The sequence below is a fragment of the Cyanistes caeruleus genome, chromosome 7 (assembly GCF_971803275.1).
Source record: "Cyanistes caeruleus chromosome 7, bCyaCae1.hap1.1, whole genome shotgun sequence".
NCBI classification, from domain to species: domain Eukaryota; kingdom Metazoa; phylum Chordata; class Aves; order Passeriformes; family Paridae; genus Cyanistes; species Cyanistes caeruleus.
Window position 1 is genome coordinate 21472852 of NC_141707.1, and position 15949 is coordinate 21488800.

Consider the following 15949-nt stretch of genomic DNA (forward strand, 5'->3'; position numbering starts at 1 on the left):
TACTAAATGTGTAATAGATATTACTTCTATGATAGCATATTCAAAACACAGTGAGAGACTTGCCAGTTACTAGCACTCAAGAATTTTTACAGGGTTTCTTAGACAGAGTGCCTTTTTTTCCAGAATAGAAAACTTGCTATAAAAAAATGAAAGCATTCTCTTTATTTCTAGATTGTTTTACCATGAGATTAGGTTATTCTGTGTGGGGGGAAAAAAACCTACTTTTGTATTATTTTTATATGCAAAACTGATTGTTTATGTTTACAGGTGAGTGGAAGTAAAAGGAGAAGAGAAAGTGAAAGCTTGAACTATTTATGGCCTAGTGTCTGCCAAAAGTTTCCCTGATGTAAAATTTAAATGCAAAAATGTCAGGGGAAATATGGGAGTTTAGATGTCTGCTGTCATGGAGGAAAATTAGTCACACTGTTATTGCAGCCAGAGATGAGATGGGTGGTTTCCAGCCTTGCTTAATGAAGTTTTATTTGTTTCTTAAAGGGTTAAACATCCTGGAATAGAGCGTATCCAAGTGGTATAAACCAATGTCAGGTTCTGTTTTTTTCCTTAGGTGACAGCAGGCCCATCAGAGATTAAGTCAGTTTATGAAGAAATGGCCTCTTAAGAACTGAACACTAAACAGTCCAGCCCTTCTCCAGCTCTAACCTCTAAGGAAGACAAAAATTATTCTGGTGCTGAATAATATTTAGTAAGCCAGAGGTTACAATACACTGATCTTGGAGGTTTGATTACTAGTCTACAACATGAATATAGATAAGCACATTAGAAGGCTTCCTTCTTTATTTGTTGTATTGTGTTTAAGGAATTTCTTGTTCTGTACTATTTCTGTATAGAGACAGGCTTCTAGGAACGCTCCTGTATCTATGAAATTTGTCTTGCACTTTTCTAAATAGTGATAAAAATGGCATTTGGTCTTAATCACAGCTTGCTGACTGCCTTAGGATCAAGGCCCTAGGAGACTTGACAATGCACACAGCATTTGTATTTCTTGCAGCTCCAAAACTGAATTGTTTGGCTCCCAAAATCCTCATTTACAACATCTAGCATCACTTTTGGTCTCAAGATTGCAACTATGGCTTTTACAACATTTTTAAGTTGTAGTCAACTATTCTGTGAGGGAGGACCAGAAGACCACAAGCAGGAATTAAGTAGCATTAAATTTAATAACTGAAAATTATTAGAAGGTTGAAACTACACAAAACTAATGCCTATGACCTGCATGTATGTGAAAGAAAGCCTTTTCTACTGGATTTCTGAAAATAAGTGTGAGGGAAATGTATTACTCAATGAAAAGTAATGTCAATAAAAAACCCACAAGAACAACCAACCAAAAGCCCAAGCACCACCTCCCTCCAAAACCATCAAACCAAGAGACCTTGTGCTTATTAAGAATTCTTTTGCTTCAAGGTACAAACCATCTCATGATGTGCCTGTTCTTACTCTGTTCACATGCTGCTGTTGTAGGGTTGAGCAGAACACACAGGATAAATGCCTGCAAACCGAGCAGCATGGCTGCATTCAAAAGGGAAGGACACACACTTCCACCAATGGAAGCCTAAACACATTTCACTTCCAGACCTACCAATAAAGAGAACTTTCTGAGACAGAACTGCTGTGTCTCTACAAGCTGCTCATAATAACAGAACTAAGACAAGGAGAAAGAGGAAAAAAGACCTCAAAACTAAACAGAAAAGTTTAACAACAAAGAAACAATGACATTAATGGACATGAAAGTAATTAAGGAATATAAACCTATTTCCTATTTTTAAGCATACAAAACTAGCTCTTCTGGCAAAACAATGAGCTTGTCACAGATTAAGAACAAATATAGAGTCCTAAGTTAAATACTACATAACTGATTTAGTGTCTAATTAGGAAAACTTGCATATTTATTTAAAAAAAAAAAACCAACCCAAAAGAAACAGCCCCTCTGCAACCCATCTTGATAGAAAACTTTAACCTTTAACAGAAAGTCTGACCTTTCTGTTTCAAGCCATTAAGAAATTTTGTTTCAATAAAAATGTTAAAAAATAATAATAAACATCTTAGTACAGAAAATTAGTAGCAGGTCTGTAGTTAACAGAGTAAGAATCATCATGCTATAGAAATTAACTTAAAGTCTAGTTCCTTATCCTTTGGAAAAGAAAAATTTGATAACAGGAGCCTTTTTGGTATTGGCCAATTGCCATGGCAGTAAGGGGTGGTTGGGGGTAGAGAACGAGCCTGTGATGTGTGCAGCAAAACAAAAGGATCAGCTCCCAGAAACTTTAAACTACATAGATTAGGTAGTTTAGTTTGGTCAGGGCAGCTGACAAGTGCTTGTATAGTACTTATTTATGAATCAGTCTCACCTTTTTATCAGTTCAAACAAAAGGAAATGGGTATTAAATATGTATTCATTAATTCAGGTCTGATTACCACATAAGTTTGTAACTACAGACAAATTTTTATTCACATATATTACCCACTACCAGAGTCTGAGGCTTATCTATATATAAATAATGAAACTCAGAACATATGCATGCATATGATGGCTAATTTGAAGAGTTCAAATTAAAGAATGCTTCAGAGATTTTCTACCTAATGAAGGTTAGTCTGTAATACAGAAAAAGTTTTAGGAGCAGAACTTTTACTTTTCAGAAAGATACTGTTTCAGATTGGACTTTACAGAAACCAAGTAGCAAATTTATATCAGGTTAGTGTTTCAGCAAAAGAAGATCCTTGCAAAGTCAAAGTTAACTGTATTAAAAGTTCCACAAACCCAGAATGTGCTTGTAATTTATATAAAACATAACAACGCAAGATCTGATTTTCATTAATCTTAATACATTTCAAAGTCCATTGCTGAATCCGTATATTCCTCCCCTAAGCTATGATTAGAACTGACACTCTAGGATTTGTATCCAATCATTGCCAAGTGTAGCCCTGCAGCCTGTTTGGAAGGCTCTACGCCGGGATGCGGGTCGCAGCCTCCTCCTCTGCGTCAGCTCTGTTGGCGTTGATTTCTGCCAGCGTTCGGCCAAACCGGGTCCACTCATCCCCACGAGGAACAGCGATTTGCTGTGACACAGAGAGTGTTACTGAAACCTCCTGATAAACAGAGCTGAGCTCACTTTCAACAGCAGAGCACTTAATGTTCAGAAGAGGTTCCAGAAGATAAGCTTTTAGTTATTTACTGTGAGCATCAAAAGCTCTAACTAATAAAAGAAGCAGAATTTGAGACTCCTGCATTGAAGTACAAAATGATATTATTTCAGGCTTGTGCTACGTATCTCCACTTGAGAGACTGCCTTCAAAGGGAATACTAATGCTATATCCTCATCTCATCAATTAGTCATGTACTATTGCAGCACACATACTTGCAATAGCAACAGCTTCCCTCTAAGAATAAAATCAAGGCTGCTCCACAGCAGAATTTATTGTTCAGTACTTCTCAAGCTAGGATCAGAATTCACATGTGCCACAGTTACACAGAAGATAAAATTTCTATGAAAAAACTATCGATTCTTATTTCACCAGCCTTACAGTAAAGCTTTTTCTTTTTGACTGGATGGCAGCACGCTAAAAATTTATGCTAGAACACCATAAATAAAACACTACTAGGAAGTATTAATTAAAAAATACAAATTAAACCTAATTATTATTCCTCTAATGACAAGAGAAAAAAGTGAAAGGCAAACTGCTAAATAAAGAAACCCTAGTGTTTTGCAATATACATTGCACAATATAGGACATACATACCTCTCCCACGTCATATATAACTATTTGTCCCTCTGAATCACCTACAGCAATCTCTCTCCCAGAATGTGTCCATCTCACACGGTTCAGAGCAGGATTGCCCTCCACGGTGATGCTTGCAGTGGGCACCTGTACCAATATGAAACATACTGCTAAAAATGCATCAGGTTTCCATAAACTAGAGATGACAGAACACACCTAGGCCATCTGTGCTGCATCAAAAGTGCCCAACACTTCAACTACTGCATGGTATGCAGATCAAAGTCTGTTCACAATACAAAGACCTCAGTGGCCTTAAGCTATCCCCAGTGACATGACCAAAACAACACATCTGTCCCTTGGCCAAACATCTGCTATCGAAAGGCACATCTGCACTCTTCTTGTGGGACAGGAGGCACAGACACGCTTTCAGGCAGTGACAAGGCACCCTGGAATCTCAGGAAGATCATGACAGAGGGCAGGGATGAAATCAGCTGTTTTGGCAGGTCAAGCCCTGTCGAAAAGGCTAGAATAGGTAATTCCAATTTAAAGACACAGGCTGGCATATGGTCCTACAACTTTCTTCTATATGTACTTTTCAGATGGTGAAATTTAAGTTCTAAGTATCTGTCAGGCTTCTCCTCTGATCTACCTCCAGCAAATCTTGGAAAAGGTTTCTGCTATAATGAAGTTTATAACTCACACCAGAAAACCAAACATTCAGTTCACTAAGTTAGAAACAAATGGCACTTTCACTGCAGTATTACTGTGGCAATAGGAACAGCGGTGGTGTGTGGTAACAGCTTTGTTCACACTGTTAAGCTGTAGGCTGACAAGGCCTCAGGGTGGGAGGTCTATAATCACTTTCACAACATGGATCAGTGTTACACCAACAGATGTTTTCGTCTCTCTTGTTATAGGTAAAACAATTTAATTACTTCTGTTATTCATTAATGGGAGTCATTTGTAACCCTGTAATCAAAGAATGCTATCTACTACACAGAAACTACTGGAACTACAGCATATTTTAAAACAAAAAAAACCAAAAAAATAAGCTATGGTAAAAAAAAAATGCAAAACTGTGGTAAACACCCAAATTTTTCTATTTTGTATACACAATTTTCCAGCTGCATTTGACCATTAACCTGACTTCTCACCTCAGTATCATTGTTGAGGTTCCACAGGTCAAGCCTGCCCATCCCATCCACACAGGCAAACAAGGCAGGGTGAGTTGGAGACCACATCACATCATAAACATAATCCGAATTATCTTCAAAGGAGTAGAGAGGTTTGTTATTCTGAAAAGAAGCAAAGACAACAATGTAATAACCAAACCCTACATTTCAAAATTATAAAATGAACAGGTAAAGCAAAATACAGAACTTCAACAGTATTACCAGCAATGAGTAAAAAGTGATTTGCATTTTGACTTGCTTTAAAAAAATGCCACTGCAAAAATCAGTCAAAATCTAATGCTTTTTATCATTAAAGATATGCTTTCCAAAGCATGAACTCTATAGGCTGCTATTATAAAACAATCAATAGCAAGCCAATTGTAAATTGTAAATTTAATGCTTTAATAATCTTGTAAATCTAGCTAATGATAATTCAGTGACTATTACTCAGAGATTTTAAATCTGCTTCCTCTGCTTTGCATTTCTCAGGGCATCAGTCTAATAGTGAAAGAAGTTATTCTGGCAATGGAAATGACATATATATCAATTGTGAGCCTCATCAAGTTTAATTGACATTAGTTTTGGTGCCATCCCTTAGTTCTCCACAAAATTGTAGCAAAACATTTGCCTTATGAATATATGAGGTAATTGACTTTATAACATGATTTACATTTGATTATATTGTAATCATTGTTGATAACAAAGGGCAAAAGGTTGAAAAGAATGGATCAGAAATATACAAATTATATACAAGCTGAAAGCAAAGTTTTATGCTGTTAATCTTAGTTCTGCACATCAGCTGTCTCCTCTTTGCAGGACTGCAGCTAAGAAGCCCACAACTTCACACAATTTGACTTCAGGTTCATGAACTTCCTTAAGTAGCTTACATTATAGCACCACCTTGTGTCAAGGGCTATGAAAAAAACCACTGAACTATCTAAGTTACCTTCGTTGTCCAAAGCTTTACTGTCCAGTCAAAAGAAGAGGTGACAAAAAGATGTGAGAAGTCTACAGGTCCAACTGCTGCATGGCAGTTGATACCAGTGATTGGTCCCTGGTGTCCTTCAAACATCTCACTGATTCCAGCTTTGCTGTTTCAGAATATACAACCAAGGTTAATTGATTTGGCAACCAAACATCTGCAGACAGAGATAGCACTGAAATGCAATTTAAATACAGCCACAAGATTTTGCTGCCTTATATGGGTATTACCCCACTGCAAAAGGCTTCACCACAGCAGGATCACAGAAGACCAGGCTTGAAAACCTTAAGTTCAACATGTATTTTCTACTAACTATAAGTGCCAAAATATCCTAGGGACAGGAGACTAATTCAGGTACCAGTCCACATATTTAACTACATTGTGCTCCAAGCAATAACTACAACTTCAATTCATACAAACAACAAAATTCAGTCTCAGGAATAAGCCTAAAACTCCCATTAAATTAAGAGAAGTTGCATATACTTCAAGGGCGTGAGGTTCAGACATAAACCAGTAACAATATATCCCTAATAGCCTCCTATCAGGGGTGATGAAAAAGAAGGGAAACAGATGGGAAGGATGTTACACAAAAGTGATACAATTTTGGGTACTTTGGAACCAAAAAAGCTGTGCAGCAAGGTGATGTGTATTTGAGATGAAACCTGGACACTCAATTATATTTAAGAAAGCAATTGATAAGATACAGTCAGACAATTTCAAAATAGATTGAACAGCAGGAGAACAGCTAGCCAATTTAAGATTTGTGCGTGATGTTACTGTACAATTATCTACAAAACTGATACGAAGTTTGGAATGTTCTGCTACAATTCAAATGAATAAAACCACAGTGACCTATGCTGCCCTCGACACAACTCATAATACCAATTCAGAATTCCAACCATTTTGATTTTTAATGAAGCTCTTACTCAGGAAAAAATGCACTGAAATTCAGACAGAGATACTCTGAACTTCTTCAGTGCAAAGGATAAAGTACGAACTTCAAAAATTTTGAGTGTAAAGCATTCAGCAACTCATCCTTTCACTATTTTTATTTCCTTTGAAGAATTAAAGTTTGTATTCACCTGCCATGACGGCATGCAGTGTACACTGAGCCTTCTTCACTGCCAACAACAAAGTTGTTGACATCTCCAATAGGGAAAGACATGCAGGTAACAGCCACAGCCTTGGACTGTTTGTGAACCAGCTCCATGCTATCCTGTAGTGAAAATATCAGTAACTTACTTTATAAAAAGAATTATTTACATCTAAAAAAATCTTTCAGATTTTACAACAGAAGGGATTTCTTTTTATTTTACTTGGTTAGGTTGGACAGTAATAAGGAAGTTTTCTTACTACATTTGTGTTCACCACTAACACAAGTACACCAAAACTATACAAAAGAAACAACAGAAAATATTTGATTCTACAGCTGGGGAAATATTTTATCAAATATCAAGCTACCTTAATTCTATGTGTCGGAAAAATGTTGATTAATGCTTATTAGATCAGCTGAACTTCTAACAGAATATTAATCTAGAATAGATACTATATATATATATATATATCAATATATATATATATATATATCAAAAGTTATTTTACCTGTGGTTGGGAAAGCATATCCAGACTCCAAGAGCATATTTTCCCATCAGTTGAGATACTAATCAAATTATGAGCATTCTGGGTCCCAACAACATTTACACAGTAGACTGGGTGCTAAAAAACAAAGTATTATCAGAAAATAATTTAGATGTAACAGCCAGTTCTGATATAATTAATGTACAGTAAAATATACAACTTCACCATTTAACAAAGCACAAAAGATTGATCCCAATCAAAAGTACAAATTATATTCCCCTATAAAACTGATACTTGTTTTTTCTGACACTCTGGTTTTTATTAATAGCCTGGTTCCTAAGTGTCAAAATATAGACATAAACATTTAAGCACTGCCAATATCAAGTGCACTGGACAGAATTTACTAGACATTAAACACATCTCAACAGGGCACAGTCCTTGAAGATATTTCACCTCCTACCGTGTGAGCAGCAGCTGAAAGTGGTGTTCTCTGCACTGGGGTTCTCTTATTGCTGCGATTATCCCACAGCACTATCTGGCCCGAGTATGTGCCACCAACCACCAGATTGGGATGAAATTTTGCAAATGTAGCTGACATCACTGCCGACTGAAAGGAAGAAAAACATCACCAAACACTGAACTATCATTCAGTGACACTATGTCTAAAACTAAAGGAAATGAGGCCAAATATCAGAAAAACTTCTTTGCCTAAATTTATTCAGCACATGATTTCACTGCCCAGTTACTTAAGGATTCACCCACCCTTTGTAACCCCTCAATAGTCTTTTTGCTTCAATTTATAAAATGAAATTGTGCTCCTCTTTTCTTTCACACTCATACATCTATTCCTCCTAGCATAGTTTATTAGCAAAGGAAAGCCCAATAAAACACAAAATTTTAATAATGTTTTGCCACATTCTGTAGTCGTTACTTCTTAGAGAATGTAGAAATACATTTTGATATAACAGAGTTACTTTTGCAATCTGGTCTTTGACAGTAATGTGACAACATGAGGTTAAATTTTGATTCAACTGTGTAATTTTCCAAAATGATGGGAAAAATGTGGATATCATGGGCTTGGCATAATGGAAGAGATTTGCATGTTTTTATCTTTCAGAAAACTACTGGAAAACCTCTATCTGCCTTTTTTTTTGATGCATATGTCTCTAGCTTTCATCCTCGTGCCATTTCCTCAGGCTGTCTTCATTTTATTCAGTAAACTAAGCTGTAGTATACAATCTCACTGAAGCCCCTTATATACAAACCTTTGTGGTTCAACCAGTACACAAGAAAGTTTTCCTGTTTTTTAAGTAAAAAAAAGGAAAAGAAGCTCTCAAACAAGACTGAATTCTGAATGATGTCAGAAATTCTGAAACAGAATAGTATTTCTCAGCTGAAGTCTCTAGCTATCAACATCTGTTGGCAAATAAATGTGGTTAAAGCAAATGCCAGCCCAATTAAATTATTATATTGACAAAGATAAGGAAAGTGCATACAAATTCATCAACATAAAATTCCTTGCAAGAGAGAATCATACCTGGCAGTGAAAGACATACTCTGGGGTAGTTTTCTTGTACTTCATATTCCATACAAGGGCCACCCCATCAGGCTCGTGAGGCGCATCCTCATTGTTGTTGTAAGAGGCTACAAGTAATTCTGGATACTGCATGGTAAGTGAAAGAGACTCAAATAAGCAAGATGACTGGCTAATGGTCCAGATAATCCTAGAATCTTTGTTTTCTTTTGCCAAAATAGGGTTAAAAAAACACCTTGCATTATAAAGGCATGAAAAATAGTTAGTTAAAACTGCAATTGTTGCTAATTTAGCTCCTAAACCAGCATTAGCATACACATTTAGTCTTGCTCTCTCATCATAACTTTCTTTTAACTCTAAAACCCATGACTTTTAAGTGAGTTTTCTTTTTAGTGAAGCTGAGTTATCTCCACAAAACAGTTCATAAACCAAAACCAACTTTCTTCACAATACAAACCTTTTGCTACCTTTCATAAAATATTAAGAGCTCTGTTTACTTTTTTCAAACCATGGAGCACATAAGAAACACATTTAGAAATACAGCCTGTATCAACTGTGCTTTTATGGGAATCAAATGCACAGAACTACAACAATTTACAAAGTCAACTCTTTACTTGAAACATTATTTTTTACCTGAGATGACCAGTCCAGACAACTGACAACACGATGCTTTGACCAACGTTCATCAAAAAACTGCCTATTTAAGGACAGTTTTGCTCCTGCTTGAATCTCTCTATAAAGACAATTAGGAGACATTAATCTTAGATCACTTTTTCAATTAAAAGTATTGGAAATTCACAGAAAAGTATTTAACATTCACATTACCCTTCTTTGTCCTCTAAGTCTCTTCCACTGTAGTCAAAGAAAATGTTGATTTGCTCAGAAAGGGCTCTTTCAACAATCCTTGTGGAGTGGTCAAAAAAACTTAAAAATTCTTCCGAATGCAAAATTTGTTGCTTTTCCTCCTCTGTGAGCTCATGAGGGGCAGCTGAAATAAATTTATACAGACATTTTATGGACTGCATGCTTTCACCAATCATGAAAGAAAAGCAGTATTTATCATGATTTTTAATAGTTTTTGCATTTTATGGTTTTCTGGCTCATTAGTATTTAACAATTAAATTAATTTTAAATTAATGAAACAAGAAGTTAAAAAATGTATGGATGGCTTTCTTTACAGCACACTCAGAATGTCTTGAGGTGAACAGTACCTTCTTCCTCCTCCTCTTTTTTTAATGTTTTTTCTTCCTCAGGTTCAACTGATGGTTTTGGTGCAACCACATCATCTTCCTCTTCCTCATCTAAGGAGAAACATGGTGAGACCGTCAGTGTTTCTAAAGGGGGACAGTAACATTGTATATGAATCTCAATAAGCTGATATAAAATGATATCATGTAGCTTAAAATGGTTGCATTTGTGAAATGTAGTGCCAAGGATAACATTATCACAAACCAAAATATCATTGGAACACTGTCTCCACCTGGGTATCAGTTGCACTGAGTTATGTAACTGCATAAACAGAAGTAAGACACACAGGAAATTGTAAAGAATCCAAAGTGGAAATCTGTCTTACAGGCATTTATGATTCCACACAGAACCATGCGGTGGATTCACGTTCTGTGTAACACACTGACACATTAATGCTGTGGAATAAAGAAAAATCAGATGTCTAAAATAGTCTACAGAGCAGCTGCTTACTTATGATCTGAAAGCATCAGTCTAATGGGTCTGCACATGGCATGAAGATGGCTTACATTAGCTTTCAGGTTGCTATTCTGAGAGGCAAATTTTGCTAAAGATAATAGCAGAGAGATTACATTTTTTCTGTCATTCTAGATGCAAGTCTCATTATCTGTATCATGTTTGGCAATGAGAACTTTACAGGAAAATGTGTTTTCCCTAATTGCAATGAATAACATAAAATGTTAATGCTCAGGAATACTGACAAGGCTTACAGCACTTTCTGCATTTCCACATTTTATTCTTTGAATACTGTAAACCAGAAAATACCTTGAAATTACTTAGAATTGTGGGATATGCTGGCTTTTCTTCATCCACTTTCTAGAATAAGCTTTTGAAAAGACTTGTTTTTATAGGTTAAACAGCTACGTCATCTTCTTATAGGGGAATGGCAGCAGGAGACTGCTGCCTGCCTCATCACAAGTAATGAGACAGTATTCAACAGGGACTAGGCTTGTTTGTTGCAGCCATCTCCCCGACCCATGTTCAAAGTTATCTAACACAAAAAGTAAAAAAAAAAAAAAAAATAAAAAATCCACATGCATACACACAAAAAGAGTAAAAAAAAAGGAGTGGTCAAGGGATGGGAACCAGCTGCCAAGCCATGGTCCCAGCAGCCAGGCCAGCTGACTAGATAGCAACAACCAGATGGTACTGCAAGGATTGTCTCTCTGCTATGAGGTGGCAATGGGATGGCACAACATTTTTCTGCCTGACTGCTTCCAATCATGTCTTTCCCCAATGGCAAGCCTGTGCAATTACCAGCACTCCAGGAGGTCTACAGACAAGCCTTTACCCTGCAAACAAAATACAGCTTGTAGGCCATACCAGCTGCCAAACCACACACATAGTGATAGGTTTAAAGAGGTCTGAAAATCTTTCTAACTCCATAGTATAGGCAATAAAAATATAACTGTACCTGCAGGAAAGAAAGCTTTAAATGACACTGTATAATGCACACAATAATACAAACTCCAACTTAATCAAAATGATAATGACGTATGCCAATCCTACATTACTTGAAATTGAGCGATTTTTATGTTCTGACAAGTTTACAGAACTAGGATAAATGGCATGAATGATTTCAATATATGCTCATACTTTTGAACCAAATGGTGAAGGTTAAAATCTTTCCTTTCAAGGGCCTCAATCAGCCACAAAGGAAAACAGTAATCACTGTCTTTTCAGCCAGCCCAACTGCATTTGTCAGCCCTTTCTCCGTCAATGCAGCCAGAGCAATCAACCTGCCAAACATTCAGAATGGAAAAACAATCTGAAAATACAGGGTATAATGCACCTGCCAGTGAAAATGGCCATTTCAAGAAAAGCTAGTGATCTCAGTGACCCTGCTGAGGAGGCGGTGGTGCAAAGGGGAAAGAACCCGTAAAAGAATTCTTAGTGATCTCCACTCTCTTGCACATTGACACTTCCTTACAAAGCATGCCAATTACAGCTTTTGTGCTACTTAAAAAAAATGAAAGCTTTTTTGGGCAAAATAATCACGCAAAGAAACAGAAAGACACTGCTCCTTTCTCGATGGATTCGCATGCACAGCGGACTCGTAACCTGAAAACTGGATAACTTGTGGCCATTTTAAAGAAGGGAATTCTTAATGTCAAATAGCTACAGGTGTGAACAATGATTAATTAAAAAATGTAATATGAGTTAACACACATGACTTTGAGAACAACACATACAGGATCGCATATTCAAATTACGGCCACTTTGATAAAACTCCCCCTCTTTTTCGCCCTGCCAATCAATCTTGCAGAATTAAATGATGCCTTCAAATTTAGAAATTTGGTTCTGGGTCACTCTGGATACATTAGTCTAGCTTTGAACGTCCCAAATTAGGAATTTCAGCCCAACCCCCCATTAGTCATACTACACTGATTCTAAGTACCATTTTCAGTGACAGGAGTCAAATTCTTGTCAAACGTGGATGGTCAACCCCTTAGTGCTATATGACCTTCTAATCTACATATTTTATTCAAAAGATCATGTAAGTTGATTGCTCTTGCCTTTTAATGTTTGAAACATAAATGGCATATATTATACAGAGCTCTAAATTCCTTCATAGTAGTTTTACTGCATACAGCCAGCTGATATTACTGTATTTAAATGCAGGATACAGCACTTATTTTAATATTCTCAAAGTATCAGACTTGAAATTGAACATGTCATCTCACTGATTTATTTGCAACTGCATAAATCTAAAACCTTCTCTCTAAAGAAGAGTCACATGCAAACTTTCTTATTAAGGGATCTGGAGAGAAAAAAAAGACAAAATAAAAAAAATAGCCAAATATACAAGTTTTTTACCTAATTATCTAAAACTAGAATGCTTTCTATTCCAAACCCAGGAATCTTTCTCACAGTTCACAAAAAAGGTACCATTAAGCGGCTGGACTGAAAAATGAGGTAAGTAATGTTTGTTTTAATTACTTTTCCAGTCTCACCTTCATCTTGAATTTATTTAATAGCAGACCAGATGCCAGAATTTGCAAGGAATTAGCATAACAGTAACAGAGCACCCAGCAAACACGGAAGCACTGGACATACTATTTCTGAAAAAGTCCCAGTCTAGTAAGTCAAGAACCCACAATACCATCATGCACTGCATTTATCTCAAGTCAGCTACCTAAATTTGAAACCTTAAGGGCACTCCCTAACTGCATCCCCCCCTTATTACTCATTATTGACTGTACCTACTGGCATTTTAAGCTACTTCAATTGTCAGTGTACCAAATATGATTTCAGATTAAAAAAAAAAAAAGCTGCAAAGACTTGGAAAAGTCCCAGGGCCATGAAGACAGGAAATGGAACCATATGTCACATCAACATATCAATGAATATTCATTGTAATATGCTAAGGGATTAACTCCATGTTGTTTCTGACAGGCAATCAGGGGATCTAAGGTTACAAACTGAGCAGTAAAGTAGCTGCTATTTCTATGCAAACTTTAATAGCAACAAATGTCTTGCCAATGAATGCTAAAAACAGATCTAATGAACCACTGAATTTTTACTTTGAGTTAACATAAAAATTGTGATATATTTTGGCAAGACAGAAGGAAAAACAGTGCTGTAAATTAGGCTGCACCTAGCAATAACACTGTAGAGTGTAGTTCCAGTTGTCTGAGCAATCTGTTGCTGCAGAGAAGGTTAATCAAAGTTAAATCATCTGTGAAATGGGTGGCTTTTGTTAAGCCAAATGTCTTCACATCAAGTTCCCTATCTGTATTTCTGTACATTTAAGGCATGTACAATCACAGAATGTTCTGAGTTGGAAGGGACCCACAAAGATCATACATGATCCTTGTTATTTCTTAAAAAATATTAAAATGTATAAATCCTGCATTCACTGTACCAGCATCCAAGAAGCAAATCCTATGCATCCTATTTTTATTACTCTGCTTAATATTTTAATTCTGTGTCCTGGAGATGTTAGCCGACAATTATTCCTCAAAGAGTGAAATAAATGCAATAACACTGTCTGCAGTCAGCTGCAACTGCACATGCACAGTATTGTACAGCAGCACTAAGTAGCAAGTACCCAGTTAGTCCTGGAAAGCCTTAATTGTGACAGCTGAGCACAATCATATTTCCCTATACACACATCTTTCTTTGGATTAACTGATTCCTAGGAGACATTCTGATTTTATTGTTTTATAATATTTAAGAATCAATCTTCCTAAGGCAGTTTCTCAAATTCTTTGAAGTCATAATAAATCAACATATTAGTACTGCAATGAAATAATGGAAGTTGTGAAAACTGTTAGAACACTAAATGCCTTCATGTCCTAAGGAAGCTGCCACATTTCAAAATTAATTTAACTGTTACAGGACTCCAAAACAGCATTTCAAAATGCCAAGTCTTATTTGAAGACATGAAGTCTCTCCTATTTAACTCACTTGGTATTATGTGTTGCCACAAATATTTCCATAACAACTAGAAATGGTTTTTATCTAAAACTAGTTTACTTCTACTTCCTATCTGTCCACCAGGCAGACTGCTTTGAATGTTTCTTAACTCAGCTTACGATGGAACTACATAACCACTGTAGCACACCGAAGTGGAACAAAAAGAACTATTTAGTGATTTGCTGTGGGTTTGTTAATTTTATTTCATGTGCTGTCCCTCCCCACCAAACCAAGTGTTAACACAATCTAATAAAACTGCTATTTTCCTTATTCAAGAGCACAGCTCCAACAACATTTTAAAATCTCAAAATATATTATGAAATGCCCACTTCACTTTATAGGAAGCTGTGAATGCTGAGCCAACCCAGCTCAGATGCAACTTGCTGCTGGATAAGGGAGCTACTGCAGGTGTAAGTTCAGTTGCAAGCTCCCCTTTCAAGTATACTTCGCTAGGTTATTTTTTTTTACAGATAAGCACAACTCAGACTGTGAGAAGAAATAAGAATCAATAAGATACATTTTACAGAATTTAGATTTATCTAATTGCATCCCATAAATTCAGCATATTGCTTTTGTCAATTGTTTTCAAGAGTTTTAAATTCTTTTACCAAGAAAAATCTCTTACCTAGTGACTCCGGTTTTTGTATGCAGCATGATTTATTCCTTTTTTTTTTTTAAACCTACATCCTATTTCAGATATCATTGTAATATGGGAACTTAGAGCTTTGTTATTAATGTATTCAGGTGGTCTTGAGATAAACCTTAAAAAGATCTTCACTGAAATGTTGAAAAGACACCCGTGAATTTTGTGAAGCACATGAAATAAATATATTGAAAAAAATTATGACGGGGCTCAAGAAATCGGCATTTGTAAGATGGAATGGATCAGGAGACAATACATGCATTGAGACTGCTTTCTGGTAAATGCAGAAATAGAGATGACCACTGTTCCACTCCACTACAGCAAGCCTCAACTACAGCCTATCTACTGTGAAACTCAGATCATACAATCCCAAGCAATTTCCACTGTCAGCAGGCAGCAGAAGTAGAACTCTTCAAGTACATAAACTGTGACCTAAGTCTTCAGATTCCATGAACCTGACAGAGGGGAGGAAAAAAGACCTGAGGGATTAGAGAAAGGAAATGTTGAGGGCATGGGAGAAATGAGAGCAGGAAAAGCACAAACACCTACCTGTGCAGGTATACAGATAAAATGAAGAATAGAATAGAAAAGAAACACAGTTAGAGAAAAATCATATCCTCTGGCTCACTGAGCAATTCAGT

General features: G+C 36.4%; 1 protein-coding gene across 10 annotated transcripts in view; it reads right to left on the minus strand.

Moving 5' to 3' along the window:
- Window positions 1-454: 454 nt before the first annotated feature.
- Window positions 455-15949, minus strand: part of DYNC1I2 (dynein cytoplasmic 1 intermediate chain 2) — a 28274-nt gene continuing 12779 nt past the window's right edge. For 8 of the 10 annotated variants that reach the window (XM_086896857.1, XM_086896858.1, XM_086896856.1 and 5 more), the window contains 11 exons: window positions 10213-10302; window positions 9827-9989; window positions 9635-9734; window positions 9005-9130; window positions 7928-8074; window positions 7492-7605; window positions 6972-7105; window positions 5854-5998; window positions 4890-5030; window positions 3757-3882; window positions 455-3075 (listed from right to left, as the gene is read on the minus strand). In XM_086896857.1, coding sequence (XP_086752983.1) covers window positions 2962-3075; window positions 3757-3882; window positions 4890-5030; window positions 5854-5998; window positions 6972-7105; window positions 7492-7605; window positions 7928-8074; window positions 9005-9130; window positions 9635-9734; window positions 9827-9989; window positions 10213-10302 — 1400 coding nt within the window. In that variant the 3' untranslated portion in view covers window positions 455-2961. The remainder of the gene's footprint in view (window positions 3076-3756; window positions 3883-4889; window positions 5031-5853; window positions 5999-6971; window positions 7106-7491; window positions 7606-7927; window positions 8075-9004; window positions 9131-9634; window positions 9735-9826; window positions 9990-10212; window positions 10303-15949) is intronic. The other 2 variants (XM_086896859.1, XM_086896862.1) reach the window with 1 other exon arrangement.